Source organism: Lepidochelys olivacea (assembly GCF_965140295.1).
Source record: "Lepidochelys olivacea isolate rLepOli2 genome assembly, chromosome: 8".
In the NCBI taxonomy this organism is placed as follows: Eukaryota; Metazoa; Chordata; order Testudines; family Cheloniidae; genus Lepidochelys; species Lepidochelys olivacea.
This window is the reverse complement of record NC_140418.1, coordinates 63,451,865-63,477,418: the sequence shown is the minus strand read 5'-3', so window position 1 is coordinate 63,477,418 and position 25,554 is coordinate 63,451,865. Positions and strand designations below refer to the sequence as shown.

The window sequence follows — 25,554 nt, the reverse complement described above, 5'->3', positions numbered from 1 at the left end:
GGATAAATCATGCAGAAGGGGATATGAGAACAGAAATTAGGCAGCTGAGTATCAGCTATCAGAATGGAATTTAAAGCTCAAAAAAGGATATATTTTATGGTTGAATTTGAGAAAGCTTCAATTTACCAAAGCCAGTTCCCTGTTGCATCACCATGAAGTTCAATGTTTAAGAATGGCTACGATGGTTATAGCTTGCTATGAGCCAAAAGGGTTTGGTTTCAGAGTGCACCCTGACATCTTATATCCAAAGCTGATTTTAAACTGCAACACTTGAGTGGGGTGCTGGACTGGTAGAAGTGCCATTGCTTAGCTACTTTTTTATGCCTCTAATTTCCACTGCACAATAGTCAAAGATCCATTCAAGGGCATGCAAATATTTTAAGCGCACAATCAAACTGGGTATCGCTACAAAACTTAAGTGTCCCTTATGTATGAAATAGTATTTTCATGTCCAAGCATCTATTTTGCTGTTTTCAGGGCCTTCTGTGACCATGGCAGTGGGTTAGAGCATCATTTCATTAATGAGACAAAACAGTAAGAACGCAGATGGCATGGAAAGTCACCTACTATAGGTAAAGGAATTAACTGAGCCTGCCAAAATACACATCAAAACTCAGAACAAAGTGGTTCCTCTCCCCTCAACCCAAAGCTCCTGTTGGCTCTGACTAGTCAGTGATTCTGCTCATTTGTTATGACTGCTGTTGGCTGGCAAGAGGCTGCCATTGCCTGCCACTTCAATAGGTCCATGGATTGCAGACTCAGGATTTATGTTGGGCCTGATCCATGGACTATCACTAGAGTTTAGCAGGACAGCAGCAAGACAACAGGTGACTTCAATGGGGCCACTAGCCACTTTCCTTATTTCCTATCAGAAGTGGGAGCTTCCTGTAGTGCGGGCAGGCATTTGTCAACTTTCCACACCCCCTATTAGCCATCTTATCTGTTGTCTGGTAAGGGATGCTATTTGTTTAGGCCAAGAAGTGACATGGCGAAGAGCACCTTTTGGAGTCTAACTCTTTTCCCTGTGGCAGCAGCTTCTTGTGCAGACCCCTCTGTGGTAATCACTGAATGGACTCTTCAGGTTTCCTACAGTCACTGAATTATTATATGAACACTTAACTCATTATATTAGATACCATGACTATGAAAGATGACATATAAAAACAAACTTTATTCTAAACAATTTTGTTCTGAACTACTGTAAAAATTGAGCTTTTTATTATTTATTTTTTAAATTGTACAAATCTCTTTACAGTCAAGTATTAGTACAAAACTATGTGGCTGTACAAAGCATTTAGAAGTTCACAGATGAGATTGCAGGAGTCCAGGTTGGTGTAATTTACACCTTCTTTTAACTCCCTCAGCAGGTATGTTAAACCACCTTAGATTTACACCCACTACCCAGCCAGTATCTCCTTACACAACACTTCTGACTTTGATATACTGTGTATTAGTAGGTGTCACTCATTTATTAAAAAATAGATGTGCAGCAAATGCAGTAACAGGAAGGTTTAAAAGGCAATAACAAGAAGGTTTAAAGATGTGTTAGTTAAAGCAGGCTTCTTGGGATGTAAACATTCTTGGGGCATATGTTACTCCAGCTTAGCCCGCTTTAGACTCTGCCCAAGTTGCATTTGGATGTTTCCCCACACTGGTAACAATTTGAATGACACAAATCATGTGGGTAACAAGAGCAATGTGACAGTGAGTGCCATGAGAGCAGGTTGAGTGAATAATGCATTTGCACAGAGGTGATCTTGTAATGAATACTTGAATGTATTGCACAAGTAAAGTTTATAAATATTTTTCAAGGTGAACCTCTGTACTGTCAGGATCACAAAGAGAATATTAAAAAAGGAGCTACAGCATGTAGTGGTATAACAAGTGTGGCAACATATGTTCTGCAAAGGTTAAAATTGAAATGGATTTTAATTTCTAAAGGTTTGCCTCTTTTCTTTATATGAATAATCTATCAGTGTTTTACATTTAGGACAATGTGGTTTTTATTTAAAATGTCTGTCTTTAATAAAAAAAATTCTTGTTCTCTACAAAAATACTCCGCTCACTATAGCTCCTGACAGCTTTAAGCTACTGGGAGGAAATAATATTAAAACAAAGGAAATAAAAAAAAATGCAAAGAAAATATTTGGAATAATCTTTGGAAGAAATATATATATGATTACTGCGTATAACAAAAGTTAACATTGGCTGGTATACTTTCCATCTATCATGGGAAATTTTACCTAACTCATGAGAGTAACACTGACGCATTAGAACTGGAATACTATCTGTAATAAATCTAATCTACATCATTTATTTAATTATATTAAACATGGGCAAGGAAAATAATTTGCGTCTACTGTATCAGTAGCAGTTTAAAATTCATTTAGGCAAAGCCTCATCCCTACACACAACCTAAGTAAACAAGCTGTGTGTATATTGCCGTGCAAGAGGTGTGGAAAAAGAAATCCTCCTATCAAAGAGGCAATGACTGAAGGCTGCATTATCCCTTGCAACTGTTGTTCTATCCCTCTACAATTATTAGGTAGGGGATCTGCAGCTACATGAATTTTCCAGCCCTGGCCAATCTCTACCTCCAAACCTCTCACACATGCTGGGGTATGAAATAGTATTTTCATGTCCAAGCATCTATTTTGCTGTTTTCAGGGCCTTCTGTGACCATGGCAGTGGGTTAGAGCATCATTTCATTAATGAGACAAAACAGTAAGAACGCAGATGGCATGGAAAGTCACCTACTATAGGTAAAGGAATTAACTGAGCCTGCTAGATGTCTTTGCAAACTAAAAGGAATGCTTACAGCATAGTGCTTAGTGCATAGTGCTGAGGTGGAACTTCCGTGACCACATTAAAGCTAGACATTTAAAGGGAATTCCACATGCAGTTTCTTGAAGCTCAGTCTTCCTTACATCTTACTGAGAGTTAACGCAACACAAACACAATTTTTGAACAAATCTGCTTTACCTCCCTGAAAATATCTGTTATGTCATTCTAGTACTTCACAGAAAGAATATGTGGTACGGCCTCAATTGACATTATAGTGGAGTGGTCTGAAGATATCAATTACACACTATTTCAGGCAGAGATTTTCCCTTATGATCTAGTCTGGAAGCTTATCTTACTGATGACGTTGCAAACGTAATGAATCATTCTTTTCATTCTCTCTTGACTAGGCATGGCCACAGAATTGGTTCCTGTTCTCTGCTCTCAGTTATTATTTTTTCTGAAATAAATGAAAATTGATATGTTCCTCTAAGGCTAAATTGAATTTAACAATATTTCATGAAATTGAATATATTAATCTATATACTTATTTCATGATGTTTAATAATGAAAGAGTTCTTGCTGAAAGCACCTCATTCTTAAAGTATGGAAAATACAATAGATGTCTTGGAAATATACTGGTATTGGTCTATAATTAAACTCTACCATTATATCTGCACATTTATATAGTTTCTCAAAAACGTGACAAATTAGGTCTGTTGTGGCTCAAAAACCTTGGGATTTAAAGGGTTAACTCCATATCTTTTAATCTCATTCAAATGCTGGGACTCAATAAAATGCTATGATTTCACAAACAGGAGTATTATGATATGCTTGATCATTCAGTTAGCATGTGAAAATCATTTAACTTAACTGTGTTGCTAAAACAGGGTTGTTTCACACAAACCAAACCATAACCCCAACCCTCTTCTTCCACACACACACACATTTCTTAGCTTTCTGTGATGTGGAACTGACAGGAAACTGTGTTTCAATACGTGCATCTTTGATAAAAATGAGTTAAATTTGAAAATTTTTCAGAGATTACTGGAAACAGACCCCCCAATAAGAAATAGAATGTCATTATTTCCTGGGTAATTGGGGATTTTTACCTTTGGAAATATTTTCCTAAATTGTAAGAAGCAACATTAAGCTTGAGTGTGCTGTGAAAAGAATAATCTACATATTTCCAGGTTAAATCAAAAATGCAAACTTACCATCAAGTGCTACTAGGATCTCTGGATGTATTTAAAATTTAGGGCTTCATATTAAATAACTTTTTTTAATCATTAGTATCATCATGTTCCTTACAATGGCATTTATTTGTATAGACTTCTCCTTTGAGCTAAATATGATGGAGTAAGAAAAGTGAAGGTCACAGATATAAAACAACAAAGAACAATATTACTCAAGTACAAGTAGCTAGTCAACAATTTGTGGTTGCAAGGGAGAAATTGTGTAAGTGACCGCAGACTATCTTGCTTTGCAGGTGCAAGAGGAAGGAGAATATGGTGGAGTAAGACTGCTTCCTGCTTCCCTTCCCACTCTGCACAAGCAACATAGAATAGCTTCTATAGGGCTTAGTTAAGGGGGGAGGGGGAACTTGGAATGGAGACAGCATGTCCTCTCCCATGCCCTTCAAAACTTCAGTCCACAGGCAGAGGCTCAGCTCTGTATAAGGAAACAGATGAGCATGGACTTTTACTTATATTATAAAGGACCATTAGCATTTAGCATAAATGTGGACTTTTTTTTAAAAAATCCATGTTTATAGTGATCTATTTATTTTTCCTGTGCTGTCATCTCCATTAATGGCTTTTTTCCAGATGCTACAATTATGGGGGCCATATAAATGATTACATAGATTAGATTTCGTACAAATCTAAATGGCAACCTGGCAGTGTACATGACCCCATACAGTATAGAACTACAAAATATATAAATGTATACAATCAGCTAGTGTGTTATGATTTTAAAGTGACCTTTCTGAAACGTAGTCATCAGATTGGTCAGCAGCTAGGAGGGCATTTTTACGTTTGATTTAACAAAAGGATTACTTGAATTCCATTGTCATCACATTGTATTTCCTATTTTATTCTAGGATCATCAAACCATTTTAAGAGCCTGGGCAGTTAAAGACTTTGCTCCAAAATGTCCGTTATATGTTCAAATATTAAAACCCGAAAATAAATTCCACATCAAGTTTGCAGGTAAGCTTCAAATTTCAGTGATTTTTTTTAAAAAAAAAGTCTGTCCGTATTCTCTGGAAGGTTGTTTTGTCTGTAAACATTGTACAACATTGTACACCTTGCTCCTACCCAAAGTCATCCCAAACAGAAATATACCCCTCGCTGCCATGTATGGAGATGTAGCCCTGGGCTCAATGTCACATACTGGACTGGTAACACTGAAGCTGTTAGGAGCGTTGGTCTATACGCTCTCCATGTGTCAAGAAAACACGTGAAACAAAGCCTCAGGCTCAGAAACATAACAGAAGAATATTGGTTACACTTTATTAAGGCTCTATTCATAAATATTTCATAAAAAAGTAATAAATGATTAAAAGATGTTTTTAATAAATGGTTAGTCTATTGTAAGATTCCCTAGAGCCATGGCTCCTAAACATTTATAACACCTTCTAGAGATGTACTTATAAAAAGGGCTGGTTGGAAAAAAGTTTCCCAGAAAGTTTTTAGACTGCAAAACAATTGGATATTCCCATGGGATTTTTCTAAATAGAAGTGTAATTTCATTTACTTTGAAAATAATATGCTGAAATTAAATTGTTTCAAAATGTTGAAATGAAGGAATTTGTTTTCTTCTGAAATGATTCTAAAAAAAATTCATTTTGAATTTTCCATTCAGAAAATGGAAAAATTCTATCAAAATTGACAGTGAGAACAAAACCTAATGTGGCATAATTTAGTGTTCTGTACTGATAGAACATCTTATCTTTCAGATGATGTTGAACCTCACATTTCTAAAAAAGTCTCTTTGGGCAAACTGAGAAATGCCATTAATGGCCCCGGAAGAGAGTCCTGTTGGAGCTTCTTTGGCCAGAAACATTGTAGATGAGACGTGGGAGCTCATAAATTCATATTTATTTAAAAATGAAGGGAGAGAGGATTGACAAGATCCTCCAGATTCCACCATGTAAATGGAAGCCTATCTAGGTGAAAAATTGAAGTGGTAGACTGACAATGGCAGGGAGATGCTTCATGTTTCTCAGTTAGATCGTTGATAAAATAAGTGATATCTATTCAAAAGGATGTAATGGCATGAAGACAAGGAAAGGACTGTAAGTGACCTATTTAGAACAATATCTTGGACCCACATTAAACGTAAAATGCATCCAGGTGCATATTAATATGCTGCCTATAGTGTCCTACTATTAACCTGAAGCATTAATAAAAACACCATGAGAAAACTAGGGTACTGCTCTTGTTCCGAGTGACAGACAGAAAAATGCTATTTTTTCCAATTCATATATGTACTTCCTATAGTCTTCACAACTTTCACTCTGATGAATGCATCTTACCCAACTTCATGTGAATTTTGTCCCATTTAATTGCTTTAAGGAAATACCAGTTTCCTTAAGAGTGTGTGTGTGTGTGTGTGTGTATATATATATATATAGAACAAACAGAGGAATATATAAATATATATGCGCATTGTAAACTGCTTCTCTAGCTATATATATAGACACCTTTATCATGTTGACAGTTCCCTTATGGTGCAGGAAAAACATTTGCCTATGTTGCAAAACTTTGTGTGTAAATATTTCATTTTTCTAAAGCAAAGATAAAGCTCCCCCTTCCCTCTCCTGGTGACATGAAAGTTCAATTTCCTTTAAGAAAATATTAGTATTTTGAGATCTGAAAAGACTACTGTTTTATGAAAAATGCACAAAAGCGCTATTGGAGAAAATTATTCGATTTCATCATTCTAGAAATCTGATGAAAAAGCAAATTGCATCAAATACAGAACTCTAGATGCAGAAAAAAAAACAATAAAAACAATTTAAGGGCACTAGTTAAAGTTCTGTTTAAAAAAAATGGTCCTGAATTTTGCTCTATACTGGAAAGAAGGGAAAGTCATAAACAACACTCCAAGACTATAAAAATGTAAGATTAAGCTATAACTATGAGACTATAACACGGGTAATAAGGATTACTCACGATGACAAGAAAATAATGGGATTATCATCTATTCTTTTTTTTTAATTGTGACTTCAATTGTGTACCTTGTTTCTGATGGTATTTCCTCTAGGGTACTTCTATTTTTCTATATGAGCTGTGTACATAGCAACTTATGACTCATGACCCAAAAGGGTGAGCTTTCTGAACAGATACACTTCAGAGACTCCACAACTCCTATTTAGGCTAAACCCCAAACTGATCATTTGGACCATACAATTATCTCAGAACCCAACTGCCTGTTGTTCTGCCAGTGTCTGAATTCAGACTGACATGCAATAAGTTATTTTTTGTAGGCCCTACATGGGGCAGAAGGAGACAATTGTTTCTGAACCACTTAAGCCTATCTCTAATATTTACCATACAGAAAGCAATGCTATATGATTTTAAATTTATGCAGTGCCTTTTATCTCAGGAACATTTATGAATTATGCACAGGGATCACTTTATCCATTGACAACACATGCTCATCTCTTGTGTGAAACACAGCAACTCTAATTCCACATAGCCACATTGCACAAAAGTTTAGAAATACAAAATACAGTGTCATTTTACAAGGAGAATTTAAGCTCAATAGTGTAATCACAACATAATTATTATATTACTTTGAATGTGGCCAGGTCACCAGCCTGACATCACCACCCACCACCATGGGATCATTATTTAGAACAAACGGTCAGACCTTGGCCTTATGTCTCATTCCAATGACAACTCCATATACCTTAGTGGCCTCTAACCCAGACCAACCCTGCTTAGCTCTGAGAGATGTGGGGAGAGCCATAGGCAGTTCTAGAGAACTTCCTCAGAAAAAAATATCCATCTGAATATATTCAACTTTTTTTCCTACACACTTTTCTAACCTTGATACAGAACAGTTCCAATATTACCTCATTGCAAAAACCTTCTTTCAAATTTGATCTGGCCTGGTATTGTACCATATTTCTTCCTTTAAACGATGACTCCTTTCTTTTGGAAGTTTCCTGAACCAATATTATGCATTTTTGCTGTGCCAGAAATCTTCAGTAACAATTTTACGTATGAGCACAGAATACATAAGTTACGTAAATCAGTTTCTGACCTTTAGAAAAGAAAACAAAGTACTATATAAAATACTTCAAACCGAGGATTAGTTATTGCTTCAACTGCTTTGCTAACTCCAAAAATACTGAAAACTCACTCTCCATTATTGCTTAGATGATTAATTATTGATGGTAAAAGAAGTAGAATACTTCTCCATATTTTGGCTCTGACACTTCAAAGAAGACCTGTCCAGTATAAGGGTCTGCCCAGGCATATGAATTTGTAGGATCAGAGCCCAATACTTACAATGAATCTAACAGCTACACGTGTAACATTAGAGTTATTAACATCCATGGGCAGGCAAAATATGTAGATGCAGCTACTGAAAGGTTTTCTATTTCATTGCTCTTGACCCTTTTTGTATCCTTTCCTGAAATACTGTTTGTTAATTTCCCAAGTGAACCTCTTCCCCTCCTACAGCAATAATAAACTAGAAAATCCATTTATTTTTCTCTCTCAGACATAGACTGTGATATATCAGGCCACTACCTTTAATGCACCCAACTGATCCTTCATTTAAGTTCAAATCTGAAAAGAAAGTGAGATGTATCCATGACAGAAAAGCATCAATGTCTGTGGCTCAGGGGTGCAGTAAATTGAACATTTCTGCTTTTGTGTTTATCTTGCATCCACTTTTTAGTAGTACATGAATCTCCTTTACCTATTCAGAAATGTGTCATCACCATTCCAGTTATCTTAGATACAGCCTAATGAAGCATTTTATCACTCTCTATACAAAATGCCATGTTGAATTACCTTGGATTGGCCAAGTCTTACGTTAAAGCTGCAGTGGCTTATTGGGAAGGAATATAGTCCAAGCTCACTGAAATTGATAATGCATGTGATGATAGTGATTGATAGTGCATGTGATGATTAATCTATCAAATATAAGATAAAAATGAGCAGCAGAAGCTCTGTAGCAGATAGGCAATTTTTCACTTTTTCACTGCAGGTCCAATATGGGTCACGTTCACTTACAAAACTTACAAAAAAGTTTCCTCAGAAGTGGTGCTAGATCTAGGACATTATTCCCCTACACCTGACACTAGAACCCCATAGTCGTGTTTTGAGTGCATGTTCTCTTTCAAGAACATTAGAGTTGGTATAACTCACAGCAACAGGTTGTCACCAGAGTTTGTCGGGACATTTTTGTCCAATTTGGGAAATGGTCATTTGTCAAAAAGTTTTATCTAGTCCAGGATAAAATTTATGATCAAAGTTAGAGAGAGAGCCCAAAATAGCCAATAAGCTAGTGGTGGGGAACTTACCTGGGATGTGGGAGCCCTTTCTCAGACTCACCTTTTGGAGCTCTTCCGGCTTGTATAAATAATTAAATATTGGGCGACAGACTACGTAGCCTGGCACTCACCCTGGGATGTTGGGGGACCAGGCTCAAGTCCCTGCTCAGAATCAGGCAAAACACAGCTGGATCTCCCATTTTGCAAGTGAGTGCCCTAACCACTGGAGTGGGTCTCTCAAAAAAAGATTCAGATGGTCTCATTTTTGGTCTGATGTGGAATGAAAAATTCTGAAACATCAAATTATTTTGCAGAATGGAAAATTCTTTTTTTGTCAAAATGTTTACATTTTCTGCCAGGAAAGCCAAAAGAAGAGATTTCATTTCAGGTTGGTTTGACTGAATGGAAATATTTTAGTTTGTTGGACCAACATAAAATGTTTTGTTTTGAGTGAGTTCAACATTAAACTGTATTTTTCTGTGGTGACACATTGCCTCATGGGAATTACAGTCTGGATGCTTGATGCCCATTCCCTATGGGCCAGGCTGCTTAGCTGGACTACATCCCCCATAACAATGCAGTCTTTACTCTGACCAAGTGTCAGGGGCATACCTGTCGATGCATCATGGCAGTAGTAGTTCAGCTAGGGATCCTGGCCCATAGAGAAAAATGGAAGCATCAGGAATGTGAACTACAACTTCCAGGAAGCCAGGTGTTGCCATAGGGAAATGCAGTTTTATGTTGAAATGGCTCAAAATGAGAGGTTTCAATTTTTAAAACTTTTTTGAATGTTTCATTCAATGAATTCTTCATATATGTCTATCTGCCATCACAATTCAGGATGAAAACAATAGTTGAACTATCAGGATTTCCTGTGGGATGAAAGTTCAGAGTTGGGCTCAGCTCCTCATCCAGGCTATTCCTCCCTAACTCACATGGCCAGGCAGCTCCACTGCCTGAGGGTGAGGAGTGCCAGGGCCTTTCCTTCTCCCTGCCCACTCTGGGAGGCTGCAGTACCTGTGCTTCCCAGAGTACAGAGCCTGCAATTCTGCCTAACCCCTTAGCACAGGCCTCACAAAGGAGGAGAGTCCTTCCTTCCTTCCCCTCCACAGCACAGTCACATCATGAGCCAGGTATAATCTAGCCCAGAAGCATAGAGAAAAATAGTCTGTCCCTCTAATAAAGTGAATGGATTATTAAACCCAGTTTTCCCCTATCGGTGTGCAATACCAAGACAAGCTTGAAATTATAGTCCATATCCTCATGTTCCAAACAGCTACAGAAAATAGCATTTGCATAATTCAACAGAGTTATTTTGATGATATAAAACAGATTGTTTAGCACAAAAAAGGGGGAGCTGAAGAGAGGAATGTAAGAAGCACCAATTCAACTGAGAGAGGACAGGGAGGAGCACAAGGAAGGTAGTCTAAATAATGCTGCCATTCCTACTAAAGACAGCAGATTTTTCATACAAACTTTAAATCTTCCCACAACTCCTCCCACATTTCTCCACAACAGGTGAAAGTAGTTTAGTGTAACCATCTTTATAATGAGGTGGGTACCCACCTCTCACAAGTGCCCCCTTTCTCTGGCAGATATGCCTGCATTTTCCAGGGGGAGCTTACACCTCTTGCGGGCTGCCCCTTTCTGTTGGCTGGGTGTGAGCCTGCTTTTGTTGTTTTGATCTTACATCATGGTGGCACCCACCTCTCTCGAGCACCTCCCAGCCAATGGTTCTCTCGGTGGGTCTTCAACAACTCAGCCCTCCGGCAGAGCTGCATGCACTGTCCAACCTTTCTGGGTTCTTATCACGGCCCTGCTATGGGGCCGTAGCTCTTAGGTTTGTTCCCAGAGGCACTCCCTTTTTCAACCACCCATCTGGGGCCAATCTCGGTACCCTCAGCTGGCATCCTCTTTAGCAGCCCTCCCGGGCTCAATCTGCAACCACACCAGCAGGGCCCCTCTCGGTACCCTCATCTGGTCTGGCCATGTTCTGTGGTCAGTCCCCCATGCTCTGCCTGCCCGCACTGACCTTTCAATGGTTCTGCTGCTCATCTAGCCAGCCAGGCACCCAGTCCTCCCTCATCAAGCTCCACACAGCAACCGAAGGCTCTGCTCCTTGCCTTTTATCTGGCCCTTTAGTGGTTGCTCCAGCAGCCCCTCTGATTGGCTGCGCCTCTGTAGCCACTCTAGGCTGCCTGGAGGACTTCTCCTTGCTCTGTTCTAGGGCAGGGTGAGGCAAGGCAGTGAGGCCTCCAGACCTAGTCCACCCTGCCCCACCATGCTATGCATCATTTCCATAAATGAACTGCAAATGGCAAAAAGGTCCACATTAGACTCTTTAAAACACATACTACTGGTGTAAATCCTGAGCATTTCCACTGAACTACATGTGGGATTGTTTTAGACTCAGGCTTTGCTTTATGTCTGATTATATTAGATTCAGAATCTAGATTCAGGAGTCCAAAGTTTAGTGTTGCTCTGTGCAAGTGCATGTTTTTACATAACATTTTAGTTTCTTTTATCAAGTTGATGAGGAATGGAGTAGTGAGGTTTTATTATATAGTTTGGCAATGAGAAATTATGAACAATGAGAACAATGGTGCTAATTATGCTTCTGTATAATCTTTCATCTGATGTTATCAAATTACTTTATAAATAAGAATTTGTGAAACTTCAAAAACACTCTTATGAAATAGGTAGGTGATTATCATCCCTATTTTACCAATGCATAGAGGCACAGAAAGCTTAAGTGGCTTATCCAAGGTCACTGTTAGTCAGTGGCAGAGCTGTGAATATTCTAGAGAGTCATGACTCCCCATCCCCTACTTTAACCACAGGAGAATATTCCCTACATAAAACTTCAGAACAAGAATGATTGAAGATATTATTTCACAACGGTCTGTTTTGTTCAATTTTCTCAAACAACACTATCAAAAAACTGACAGCTCTCTCTTTTTATCCACCCCATAACATATGCTAAAGAATATAGCACTACTTTGAGATTGAATACTATTTACTTCATATTTGTATTCCACTAATCCTCATTTCCTTTTATACATCAGATCACAATGCTCATTTGCCCCCATGCACGCTTCAAAGCACAGAGTCTGAAATTATTTGACATTGTATTTCTATAGTTTTTTTTTCTTGTTTTTTTTATTTTAAAAAATGTTTGATGCAGTGGAATAGCATCTTCATAAATAGGAAGCTTGGCAAAGCATTTAGGTCAGTGGAAGTTGTGTAAGTCCTATACAAGTTGTGGAAGTCCTATACAAGTCTGAAAATGCAGGAGCTAATATTCACTTGCTCAGTGTCAGGAAGTCAATATTCCTTTCCATAACCCTCTGTCATGTTACTGAATCATTTTTATGGACTTCAGTATATCCTATCTGAACTGTAGACCATGTCTTGCCCTGCATGCTCTTAGCAAAATCTTTAGTTTCGAATCCAAATGGTAGAGTTTTTTCAGGTTCATTAAAAGCACAGGATCAACTTGAAAAAACAAAATCTCATTTCTTTCTGAAAGCTTTATATCTACTATACTCTACAAGTAGCACATAGGATTTCTATGACTGGAAGAAGTTATTGGGAAAAATATTTTAATTTCTTTCAGTTTCTTCCTACATTTGACAGCACTTTGTGTATTGTCAGTTTCACTCTTTCCTTGCATAGTCAGTCATGCTGATTTCTGCAAAAACATAGGCACATGCTTACCTTTCCACATATGAGTCCTCTCATTGAGCTCAATGGATTATTCACATGCATAAAGGCAACCATGTGCCCAAATGTCTGCAGAATCTGCCCTTTGTTAATCAATGTCTCCTTTGCTTATATATGTCAAAAGGGGAATGGAAAATTACTCATTTTTAAAGTTTTTAAAATCAGGACACATTATTTAAAAGCTATGCTACCAGAAACAGTAATAATTTTAAATTTATCAGTTTCAGAAGAGTCAAGTTGACAGTGTCTAAGTAACTGAGTTGAGAGTTTTCACCATTTTACAGTATCTTATATGTACTAGAGATATTTTGGTTTCAGCTTTCTATCAGGAAATAATTTTGTAACTTGTGATGTTGTGTCTGAGATATACCGCAAGGAAAACAGCAGAACTATTCCACAACTAACATGCAGTTCATATGTGAAAACATATTCTTCTCTCTCTTCACTTCCAAGGTTTTCAGATATAGCACTTCAATGGCTCCTGACCAAGAAGGAGGACAATAACTCAGATTTTTTTCTTTTACCATAGTGTGCTATATTGGAGAGAGCTTTGAAAACCTCACTTGTGTATTTATCTTTCAAAAACTCTTCAAACTTCTAAGTCTACAAAGAGCTTAATTAAGTCACAATAGCCTACAGTACTTATCCTTTCTTAGACCCTCAGTGTTAAAGTAGAAATGTTAAAGTGACATCTAAGAGTGCTCTCCTTATTCTTTTCTCTTCACAGCACCTCCAGTTCTGGAAAGCACTCAACCACAAATCCTAACTTTAAGCACCTGTCATCTAAACTAAAATAAATGGGAAAACTCACATATTTAACATTAAGTACGTGCATGTGCGTTTGCAGTCTTGGAATATAGGTCAATCCAGTAAATTACTTGTAATCCCCTCCTCGCTTCTTTTCTTTCTTCACTCCAGAGTGTCAAATGCGGTATGAATTTTTGAGCTCTGGTTTTAGTTTGTTGTAACTTGGGAAACCCTTGTCCAATTCACTACAAGTTTGGTAGAAAACATCTACCTCTAACCCAGATGTCATCTACCGGTTTTGAGGTAATATTTCACACATGTTGCCAGGCAGGTTAGCTACAGCAGCCCACTATGGCATGTCTACACTTCAAGCTGGGGGTGTGATTCCCAGCTCAAGGAGACATACTTCCATTTGCTCTATTTGATCTAGTACACTAAAAATAAAGTTTAGCCTCAGCAAGACAAGTGGCAGGACAGGTTAGCTGTCCCCAAGTACATGACGTGTGCTGCACAAGGGCTATGCCTGACAAAGTTTACTTTCTCCCTAGAGCCATAGGATGGGGGGTGTCTCTCTGTGTCAGTCTGCTTCTCAGGCTATTCCTGGAGCACAGCAACTCAATTTTGCCCCTTGTTTGGGGCATATTGTAAAATGACAGTCCAGCCCCAAATAAAGTCTTTCTATTTATAAAGCACTGATCCTGCATTATGTCTTCTTTTATACAGATCACGTTGTATGTGAAGAGGAGTTCAAATATGCTATGCTAGCTTTAAACTGTATCTGCCCAGCTACTTCTACGCTAATCACCCTGCTGGTTCATACCTCTAGAGGACAGTAAGTACACAACCCTTTAAAAAAACTGAGACTGATATCAGAGGTACTTTGGAACACAAGGGAAGAGTCTATCCCAAGACACCACTGTTCAACCTCACTGAATTCAATGGCTCTATTTATATTACATTACAGATGTGGGGAAATAGTGAACATTTCCCCCACAGTATAGCTGTAGTTTTGATACACATACATTGAAATCCTGCTTATTGAGTGCAATTGTACTTTTCTTGACAATAAATCCTGCAGGATTTAGTCCCCAGTGCTTATATTTTTTCAGAAGGAAACAGAGTTATAAGTTAAGGGGTGGCTGGGGAACATAGCCACAACCCCACATTAGAAATAGTGCAGGATTACATTGCATCAGTGAATCACAGAAGCCCAGTGAGAGCTATGAGAGGCTTTGTGGCCTAGATTTTTCCAAAGTGGCCTTTGAGCTCAACTTTATTCACCAAGTACCTGATTTTTAGAGGTGAAAGACACCCATGACTCAAACTGTGGTCAATGTGAATCTGCTGGGCGCTCTTCTAAAAAAATCAGATCAAATCCGTTCTAAAAAGTGGGCCCAATAAATGAAGGCACCCCAAATCAATGGCTACTTTTGAAAATTACAGCCAGTGACTCAAGGCAGCAAAATGCCTCTCAAAATTCTGGAGAATGAGGAAAATTGTTCCCATTCTGGACAGCATCTGCTCCCTTCTGCCTCCCTGCTGGCTACTGCAAGGAACGGGACCACAGCACTACTGCTTCCACTTTGCACAGGTGAGAGCCAGTTCTGGTACTGGATCTGTGCAGTCTCTGGATTCCAAGTCCAAGGACTTCCATTGCGCTCTGTTCGAATGCAGAGGACCAAGTGAGAAATACCATTATGCTTTCACACTGTCTAGCTCTGAGGACCAGAGCATTAGCTGGTACAATCATTTTAGTTTTATTGACTTCAACAGAGCTACCTCTGTTTAAACCAGCTGAGGATCTGCCCTAACTGTTTAAATGAAGGTAGCACCCATTAATGCTATAGGTTGTGGTTGGAATTTTCAGAACAGCTGAAAAGATGTAGGCACTGAATTTCCAGTAAGAGTCAGCACGAACTTCTTTGGGCTCTTTGAAAATGCCAGTGGACTTGGATATCATAGTAAGGACAGAACACCCAGTGCGATTTCTTTTCATAGTTAATTTTTAAAATACTAAGGAATTCTTGAGAAAACAGTACCAACAGAGAGGCAATTTTGAGAGTAAATCCCAGAATATGGCTATACAGGTGCATGCTTGTATTACAAGGAATTAGGATTTTACAATAAATATATATTTCATGAAGCTGCCATGGACACTCCTAAAATCTTGACATTTACCATGCAGTGGCATTTAACCTTGAGTAAGGCATTTGGAGTATTCCCCTATGCTGAGGTTGGGGAATACCACATTTACTGCAAGAACTTTAACTTCCGAGAACAGCAAGTGTAAAGATTTTAGTTGAGTCTACTATGCTAGAATCTGCTAATAAGAACACAATGGAATAGTTTGTATGCCTCCCAAGAACCGTGAAGAATATATTTGCTTCATTAGCAATTCAGAGGCTAAAAAAACCCAAAACACTTCAATGTCATATGTACATGAAAAAGTAGCAGCATTTTTAACAGATGGCACAGCAGGTTCTTCACCAGCCAATTAACACATGAAAGATTCCCCCCCCCCCCGTGGCACTTCAGGGCCTTTAGCATTATATTTCCAACTCATGCAGGTTCTCCATTTATACAAAGTAATGTTTTCTATATTGATTTTTCTTCTATACCATGATATAAAGTTAATATGACAGAATGTGAGAATTTCTACTATTTTTGGCTAGCTCCCTGAATTAACTGGTGAAAGAAGGGATGTTAAAGTAACTGATTTATGGTCTGGTTCCTCACTTTGAAAATTGTCAGTGCTGATTACTGGGAAGAAGGAAATTTCTACTCACATTAGTAATTGCTAGTTAAGTTTTGTATCCTCAATATAGAAAACATGCAGAAACTCACGAGAAACTAGCTGTGGAAAGATTTTATAAAAAAGTCAAAATGAAATGTTTTTACCTTATTGAAATGAGAAAGTCAAAACAATTCACTTCACCTCTTTTCCATCAAACAAATTTCATCAAAATAGACACATTCCTGAGGAACATTTCAATTTTGACAAAACTGTTCCAAAGAAAAATTTCACATGAGCGCTATGATACACTATTACTTCCGTGAAATTTTGCAAATTGCTTTTTAAAATGTAAAGGACAAGAAAAGTTAAATGTTAATAATTGATCCAAACTCTGCTGAAGTCAATGGGAGTCTTTTCACTGAATGGGCTTTGGATCTGTTAGAAAATGAGATCCTACTTTCTCATTCTTATTCAAATGTGTCCACGTTCTAGTAGAAAATGCTGATTTCATAGTGCTTCCACCATGCTAGTAGGCTGATCGGACAACACTGAGCTTGTTTTAATTGAACTCCTGATATGTTAGTTCTGAATCCATGATGTTTAGAACCTCTGAATCAAAAAACCTAGCCCCAATTAGGCCTTAAATTTGAATTCTACCCTAAATCTAATCCTGGTTTATATGTTACCACAACCTTCTTGGTTTGGGTCTAACCATGGTATGAATTTAGAGATGGCATTCCAAGAAGTATTTACATTATGAGTTGTCTTTTTGACATGCAGCTGCTATGGAAACCAAGTGGGTGGGTTGGCTTTCTAACAAAAAAACAAATGCTCCAGTCTAAATAGGGTAAAAGAAGTTCAGTTTATTATTCTCCTTCAGATGGAAAAAGGGATTTAAAAAATAACAGAATTAAACCTAGACAAAGTGCTAGTCTCCTAGTACCTGTTCTGCCAACCGGGCTTGGCTAATTTGGTTCTTTATAGAGTTCAGAGTTTAAAGCCAAAAAGGATCATTAGATCATATAATCTGACTTTACCCAGTTACTTCTATATTGCACCCAATAATTTGGATGAGACTAAAGCATTTCAATCCTCAGGAGACTAGATTGTTGTGTGCCCTAGACAGAGAACAGGAGAGGCTGAGATCCACCAATGCCCAAGCAATGGCTGTAATTGATTCTCTGAGATATGACCACATGATCATAGCAGGAGATCCACTCTCCATGCTATAGAAGGCAAAATCACCTTCAGGTCCCATGCTAATCTGACCTGGGGAAAAAAAATTTCCCAACCCCAAACGTGGCAATCAGTTTGAACTCTAATTATTCATAGCCCAACTTTTACAGTGTATGCATTTACCTAGATGTCAGTTCCCCAGTATTTTGGGAAGGACAGAAAAAGAGAGTTCTGTGGCAATTAAAACAAAAGGAAGAAAATGAAAGGGAAATGTACAAGATCTTACCTTTTTTTCATACCACATTTGGTCACATTAATTCCACAGAAAACAAGAACTAAATCTCATGTAAAACAAATAAATAAAACAGTGTCTTCAAGAGACAGGCTATCCTGTATTAGCAGCTATAACTGTAAGCCTTGTACATATTTCATATTCTATAATACTGTTGCAATTTTTGGAATAATGTCTTAGTTAAACAAAATGACTTGCCCACTATCTCCTGAGTATAAAGCCACATGAAATGTGTTTAATAAGGATACCATCCTGTGTCAACATGTGCTTGTTTTAAATGAAACAGAAAAAGAATTATGGACCAGATGACCAGCTGGTGTTAATTGGTTTAGAAAAATAGAGTAAGTGAAGATATGCTGATTTATGCCATCTGAGAATCTCGCCTAAATGTAATAAAATTAGATTTGAATTAGATTTGTTATTCACAAACAAAATAATCTTTATTTAAAATTAAAAGTTGCTCTTATCAATTAACTAAAACATAAAAAATAGGAAATACAAAGTTAAGGATTAGAAAGGATTAAAGGGTTGCAAAGTCAAGCACTCTTAAATGAAGAAATGCCAGAAGGAACTTTGATCATGCAACTATAATTTAGCCTTTAACTATACATAGCATTGATTATCTGTGAAAAATTTGGTGTAAATGAATTACCCAGCATCTCACAGGAACTCATACAGGATTAGAAGCCAAGTCTCCAAGGCAGCTTTCAGATGACTTAACTATGAGACTCTCCTTTCCCTTCCTGCATCTCCTGCCTCATTTGCTACAAGTCTTCCAACTTCTGCAACAAAATGAGGCAGGGGTCCTATAGAAAACAGGCCCATTCACTACACAACATTGATTCATCCCCAGAATAGATTGGTCTTGCGCACTGAATGAGGTAAGCTTTCTGTATACAAAAAACAAAAATAAAAAATTGGGAACATGTTATTAAAAACTGTATTGTAGTTCTTATGCACCAGGGGATTGATGTAAGGTTGCACAGGCAAGGTTCACTCTTGCATTTCCTAACTTTGATCATGCTTTACTTTGCAACCTTTTAATCCTTAACTTTGTATGTTATGGTTTAGTTTACTGAGGGGAGCAATGTTAACTAATGTTAAATGAAGTAGTCTGTTTGTGAGTTTCCTTCTGGGTTTTTTTTTTAATAGAAAGAAACTTTTTATATATGTGCTGTATAAATAAAGCACTTGTACATTGAGTAAAACATATGCATCTTATTGCTACTGTTAGTGCCATATGCACCCATACATTGAAAATAAAGAAAATAAACTATTTAAACAAAAAGTTTTACTACAGTTTCTAAATGACATTTTCCTAACTGTGTAACAGAGAACTGAGCTGGGACTCAGTTATAAATTTCCCACCTTTTTTAAAAGGTAAATATTTCAAAAGCGATAGCCCCCACTTTGTAAGATGCAGATAAACAACAGAGAGGACAACACTGCAGCTCCTTGTATCTTATTTTCATGTAACCCTTTTTGAAAAAGAATCTGTGTAATTTATCCAATAGAAACCCACTAGAGCAAAGCAGGAATTTATCCAAAACCGATCTGCTCTCATTCCCAGGAGGAGCTGCACTCTTTTCTGTAATGACATCACGGTGGTCTGAGGGAAATCAGTTGTCACAGGCAGCCATTGCCAGGACAACAGTGACCCCCCCCCCCACCACCACCACACAAGAATGTGAACAAACAGGAGGGAGTGAGTGATGAGTGGCTGATTATCTCCGATGTCACAATGTTACTGTTCAGGTGGCAGCAAATGTCAAAAGGGGGGGGGGGGGAGACACAACCCGCTCCCCACAAAATAACAATCCCTCCCAATGTTCCAGTTGGACCAAATTTACTAAAAATACCAACACCACAAAATCCATATTGGAGACCATTCCACACACAAGTTAATGAGTGTCTGAATTTGGTTTAAATTCTCCATGGCATGTTTATTGAAAGAAAAGTTCTGAAAATATGAGACACTGAGGTATAGACCCTGTAAAACAGAAAGTTCTGAAAACCTGAACTATAGTCTCACTATTGCAAGCCTATAAATATAGGTGGGGCTGGTAAGGTTGGCCCATACTTCCCACCATAAGACCCTGTTTTCAATTCTTTATAATTTTGCCAAATTTTAGCCATTCTGACTGAAACTTCCATACTTGGTATCTGTTTCATGTTGATTTTTTAACTTCAGCCAAAATAGTACAGCTATTTCCAAGACTCATGCTAGGGGGGAAAAAGATTTTATATATATATATATATATATATATATATATATATATATATATATATATATATATATATATATATATACACACCCATGTTACATTATCTTGAGCAACCAAAAAAAAACAAACCTACCCCCATGTGAGCAGGGACTTAACATTTGGCTGGGGCAAAGCCTTTGTGTCAGAGACATGCCTTTTACCATCCCTGTGAAACTCCACCCAAATTTGGCCAAGTTATAAGCTTCAAAAGAGAGTATGCACATTATCTTTAGTAGAGACTTAGAGTTTAACAACTAAAATCTCAGAAAATTCTGTCTTCACCTCAGCATGTTCCAGTCACTCTCAGTCCCTCATGGTGACCAAGCTGTGCATGTGTCATTCCCATTGTCACAGGGCAACTGAGTATGCCTCATTCCCTCATTGCTTCCACCTGTGACTCATCTGTGCATGCACCATCCTCAGAGAGCAACTGAGCATGCTGCAGCCCAAGTCTATGGGAGTTCAGAAGGAAGGACTTTTCCAGTAATGACTACATCCAGATGCTCTGGGTTGGGGTGGGACCATCCACCAGAACTGAGAGCAGGGAACCTCTCTCTCTTGTGCTTTCCATGACACCTCTGCTGGCACACAGACAGCATGAAAGAGGAAGCCATCTAATTTGAATAGAGAGGAACAAAAGCCAGACTGTGGGACAGGAAGAAAGTAAAGGAGTAGCCATTCTGACTGAAACCTCCACACTTGGTGTCTGCTTCATGTTGGACTGAGTGGACTTTTAGGCTCTGAAGTTTTACATTGTTTTGTTTCTGAGTGCAGTTACGTAACAAAAAAAATCTACATTTGTAAATTGCACTTTCAGGACAAAGAGATTGCACTACAGTACTTGTATGTGGTGAATTGAAAAATACTATTTCTTCTGTTTATCGTTTTTATAGTGCAAGTATTTGTAATCAAAATATACACTTTGATTTCAGTGATAACACAGAATACAAGATATATATATGAAAATGTAGAAAAACATCCAAAATTAATACATTTTAATTGGTATTCTCCTGTTTAACAGTGCGATTAATATTGCAATTAATCACGATTAATTTTTTTAATCATGATTTTTTTTTAGTTAATCACTTGCGTTAACTGCGATTAATTGACAGCCCTACTAAAAACTTATGTTCATTGTGTTGCACCTTAGTATTAGTAAAGTAACTGTGCTTCATTGTCTTCCCTACAATAGGAAGCCTCTGTTTACAAGAATTGGTTGTAGTTTTTTAGCTCCATCTAGAGGTAACTATTGGACTGCCAAATTTTATGAAATTGCTTAACATAGAATTCAGTGGACTCTTAGGATTTTGCCTTTTTGGATGCTTGGTTAAATCTGATAATGGTAAAAATGACTGCTAATACTTACAGTATCTTGAATTGTAAATAGACTAGAAGTGATTCAGTTGAACTTTTAATTTTATTTAAACAAATTAGTGTAAGTAACAAAGAACCAGTGGAAATTATATTTTTTTGCATAAAATACTTAAAAAATGCTTTGCTCTAAGCCAAATATCATAGATATAACAAAAAATGGGGGGGGGGCAGATACTCTCGTAGCTGAGTTTCTACGATTTCTAAAATTTGCACTGTTTTCTTTATCAAATTGTCTTTCATTCCAAACCATTTTAAAAGATAAGATTTGTTTGAGTGTTGGTATTCAAATGAGCAATTTCCTGTGCAACTGGTTTCTGTTTCAATATTCTGTGTTATTACCACAGCCCAAAAACTAAACTTTATTATATTGGAGTTTAAATCCCCAGAATTATGGACATGGATAGAGAGCTATATCATGTAATGATCTGCAATATGTAATAGGCTTCAGCAGTCATACTTTTGAAGCCCATCCAGTTGAAACCAATAGGAAGTTTTCCTGAATAATAAATCCAGTATTAGGCTGATAGAAGGCCTATGTCTGACAGGTCACAAATAATACAAGTTTGGTAACTTCAGTTTAGATTCTAGACAAATTTACTGAAATTAACTTCACCTGCATAAAGCCCAATAATTAGACTGTTCAAGTGAAAGATGTGCACATGGAGGGGTGGGAAGCTTGGGAAGGAAGCAGGGGCATGAGGAAGTGAGGCTCTACCTACGTGTTACAGCAGTAGCCAAAAAAGAAACTTATATGTCTTTTACATTTGATCCATGTGAAGATGTACCCTTCCTCAGTTCTGTCTCCACTGCTGCACTCTGCACCTGCCTAACCTGGGCTGAAGCACAGCCTCCCTCTGATGTCCCACTAACAGACACTGCAAACAGCCCCAATACAAAGTCCAAGTGGTCAGTTTCATCCCTTTGTTAACCCAATAATGCTTGGAGGTGAGGGGAAAGGAAAAAAAGCAGAATATAGCCATAATACAAGGAAGACTTAGCAGAAGTACTGCAGGTAAGATCAACAAAGAGCATGAACAGCAATTTATTTTGTGTTTGGAGTCAATAAATAAAGTCAATAAATAAAGGAGCTGGTCAAATCCTGAAATATCATTTTTAAACATCTTTCCAATTACATTCTGCTTTTCATTTTGCCCATGTACAAATTCAAATTATTGCCTTTGTTGTCACAATGTAAGGCTGCTCTTTCTTAGTACCATTTTGCATGCAAACAAAGATTAATGCATTGACAAGAGTATTTTTGAATTGCTATTGGTCATTCTCCATTTGTTAAAAAGTCTTATTCATTTAGGTCAGGGAGCAGAAACAATACCATGGGTGAAATCTTGGCTTCACTGAATTCCATATCAAAACTCCCATTGACTTCAGAGCTAGGATTTCACTCCAGGTGACTCATGTGACCACTTACACAGCCAGGGATAATGCCTAGGGAACAGCTGAATCCAAACAGTTCATGAGCAACCCACAGACTAAAACAATTTAGTCTCAACTGTCTATCACACTATCTGGTGAACAGCTTTAACCCTTGTACATACCAAAATTGGAATGTGAACAGAAAGAAAAGGATTAAATTTGCTATGAATATTAAATAGTTTGACACCTGTTATGAATACAACTAGTTGCATGCAGCAAAATAAGCATGTTGCAGCTAGTTGCATGCATCAAAATAAGTTGTATTGCACTAGCTTAGTAATAATGTTTCCACAGAAAAATAATATAGGTTTTAAACATACATATATGTAAATGAAACTCATCTTCATTTCTGATTTCTCTAAAAAAGTTTTTTAAACAATATGGAATCAGATCAAACTACCATTGAAGTTAATGGGAGTCTTTCCATTGACGTCAGTGTGAATTGCATTGGGCCTCTATATGAGTATATTAGATTTAAGCATGTGAGATGTGAGTAACCTTCATTGTACTAAATGGGACTACTCAAATGAGTAAAGTTGAGCATGGTTTTTTTTTTTTAAACTAGAAGCCTTATTTTGTACCAGATTTAAAAAGCTGACCATTTTTATCTATTTCTAACCTAGTAATAAATACAGTCTGCTACTAGAACGTGTTATAGAACAAACATGTTGAAAGAGAATAGCATTTCTGAATTGATGAACTTCATGTGATCTTTGCAGAACAGCACCCTGGGAAGCTTTTAGACATCTAACTGGAACCAAGCAGACTTTAACCAGGTGAAACATTTTATTTTAGGGGGAAAAAGTAAAAATATGGCACTATTTTTTATATTAGAATTACGTTTCTAGCTTTCTTATTCTACTATCTCATGATACTTTGTCTATCAGTAACAGTACAATAAAAATGGATGTTATTTTCTATACTAGTTTTATACTAGTTTAGCATTACATTAATTTTTCAAAACTTACATCTGGGAATATAACCCCTCACTTATGATGCAAAAACACCTGACTATGAATAGATATCATGTATACAGTAGGGGAAGGGATTGCTAATGGAATAAGGAACATTTCACCTTTAAATAACTGGATCACTGGCACAGATTAGTGTTAGGGTGGCACAATCTTCAGAAACTATGCATTTCAATTCAGAATTTGGTTTTATAATATTGAGTGTCATTGGTCACCAAAATAAGAGAGAGACCAAAATTTTCCAGCTGTAGTTAGTGGCATAACCACTGTGAGGAAAATAATTTAAAATAGCAGATGTTATGTGAGTTTTTTGAAGCAAGCTTATTTTGTATCCTCCCCGGCAACTTTTAATAAATGCATTATTATGTGTCTTTGAGATTGTGCTCCACAGAGTATGAAGGCAGGAAAGAAGACCAAAAATATTTTGGATCAGAAATAAAAATTAATAAAAAGATTGGTAGTGACATGGATTTTCTAAAGAGATTTGAAATAAGGCAAGACAGGAAATAAAAACTGATTATTGTTTCCTGTCCTAAACGCATACATTCATTGATTAGCTGTAATAGCAGAGGTGAAAGTAAGGTGGTACGGGCTGGTACAGCGTACCAGTAAAAAGTGGCCGCCTGTACCGGTCCGTACTGCTGACTTTAAAGCGCTTTAAAGTCGCTGCTCCTTTTGTGCCCCGCCCCCTCCGTTGTTGCCCCTTCCACCCCCCCCCCCCGCATTGGTGGGCCACTCTGGGGCCGGCTGGAGCCCCAGGCAGCGCGGGTGGGCTGGCTGGGGGATGCTGATCCCCCCAGGCCCACCCCTTCCACTGAGGCGGGGGGGGGGGGGAGCTGCCCTCCGAACCTGTAGGAGACACATTTAACATTCACCCCTGTGTAATAGAAACATTTAGCATGAATCAGATTAAGTTTTAATTGACTGTATCAATGTGGAAAGGTCACAATCATGCAAAGAACAGCAGGCAAAGCCTTGTGGTGGTTGTACCTGAGCAGAAACAACAGTAGCCTATGGTACTATAATCTTAACATTTGACAGAAAGACTCTTGTTCCTTCCTGTCTACCTAAGTTGGTTTCTTGTACAGGGGATGTGGGTCCTAGTAATGGTATATTTTTAAAAGCACCATGGTCAAAAACACATCACTAAGGCCTTGTCTACACTGCCACTTTACAGCACTGCAACTTTCTCGCTCAGGAGCTGCGCTCCCAGTGCTGGTAGCTACTCCCCTTGTGGGGGTGGGTTTTTTATAGCGCTGGGAGAGAGCTGGTGCCATGATTATGCAGCCACATTAAAGCCCTGCTAGTGAAGACATACCCTAAGAGACAGCCTTCCAACCTGGTACACAGACTTATGGTAGCTCTACTCAAGCTAACACACCAAATATAGTAGTGTGGATACTGCAGCATAGAGGGCAGCACGGACTAGCTGCCCAAATCCAAGATCACCTGACCGCCCAAACCAGCACCTCTGCTGGAACGTCTACATGGCTAGCTCAAGTTAGCACAAGTCTTGGGCTGGGAGGCATGCTCACAGTTGTAGTATA

The 25,554-nt window shown here is 38.0% G+C and overlaps 1 protein-coding gene across 5 annotated transcripts in view; it reads left to right on the top strand.

Moving 5' to 3' along the window:
• The window catches only part of KCNT2 (potassium sodium-activated channel subfamily T member 2), a 286,784-nt gene that overhangs the window by 169,178 nt on the left and 92,052 nt on the right, over window positions 1-25,554 (top strand). For 3 of the 5 annotated variants that reach the window (XM_084637876.1, XM_084637877.1, XM_084637879.1), the window contains exons 14-16: window positions 4,883-4,991; window positions 14,489-14,597; window positions 23,756-23,812. In XM_084637876.1, the coding sequence (XP_084494002.1) occupies window positions 4,883-4,991; window positions 14,489-14,597; window positions 23,756-23,812 (275 nt within the window). The remainder of the gene's footprint in view (window positions 1-4,882; window positions 4,992-14,488; window positions 14,598-23,755; window positions 23,813-25,554) is intronic. The other 2 variants (XM_084637878.1, XM_084637880.1) reach the window with 1 other exon arrangement.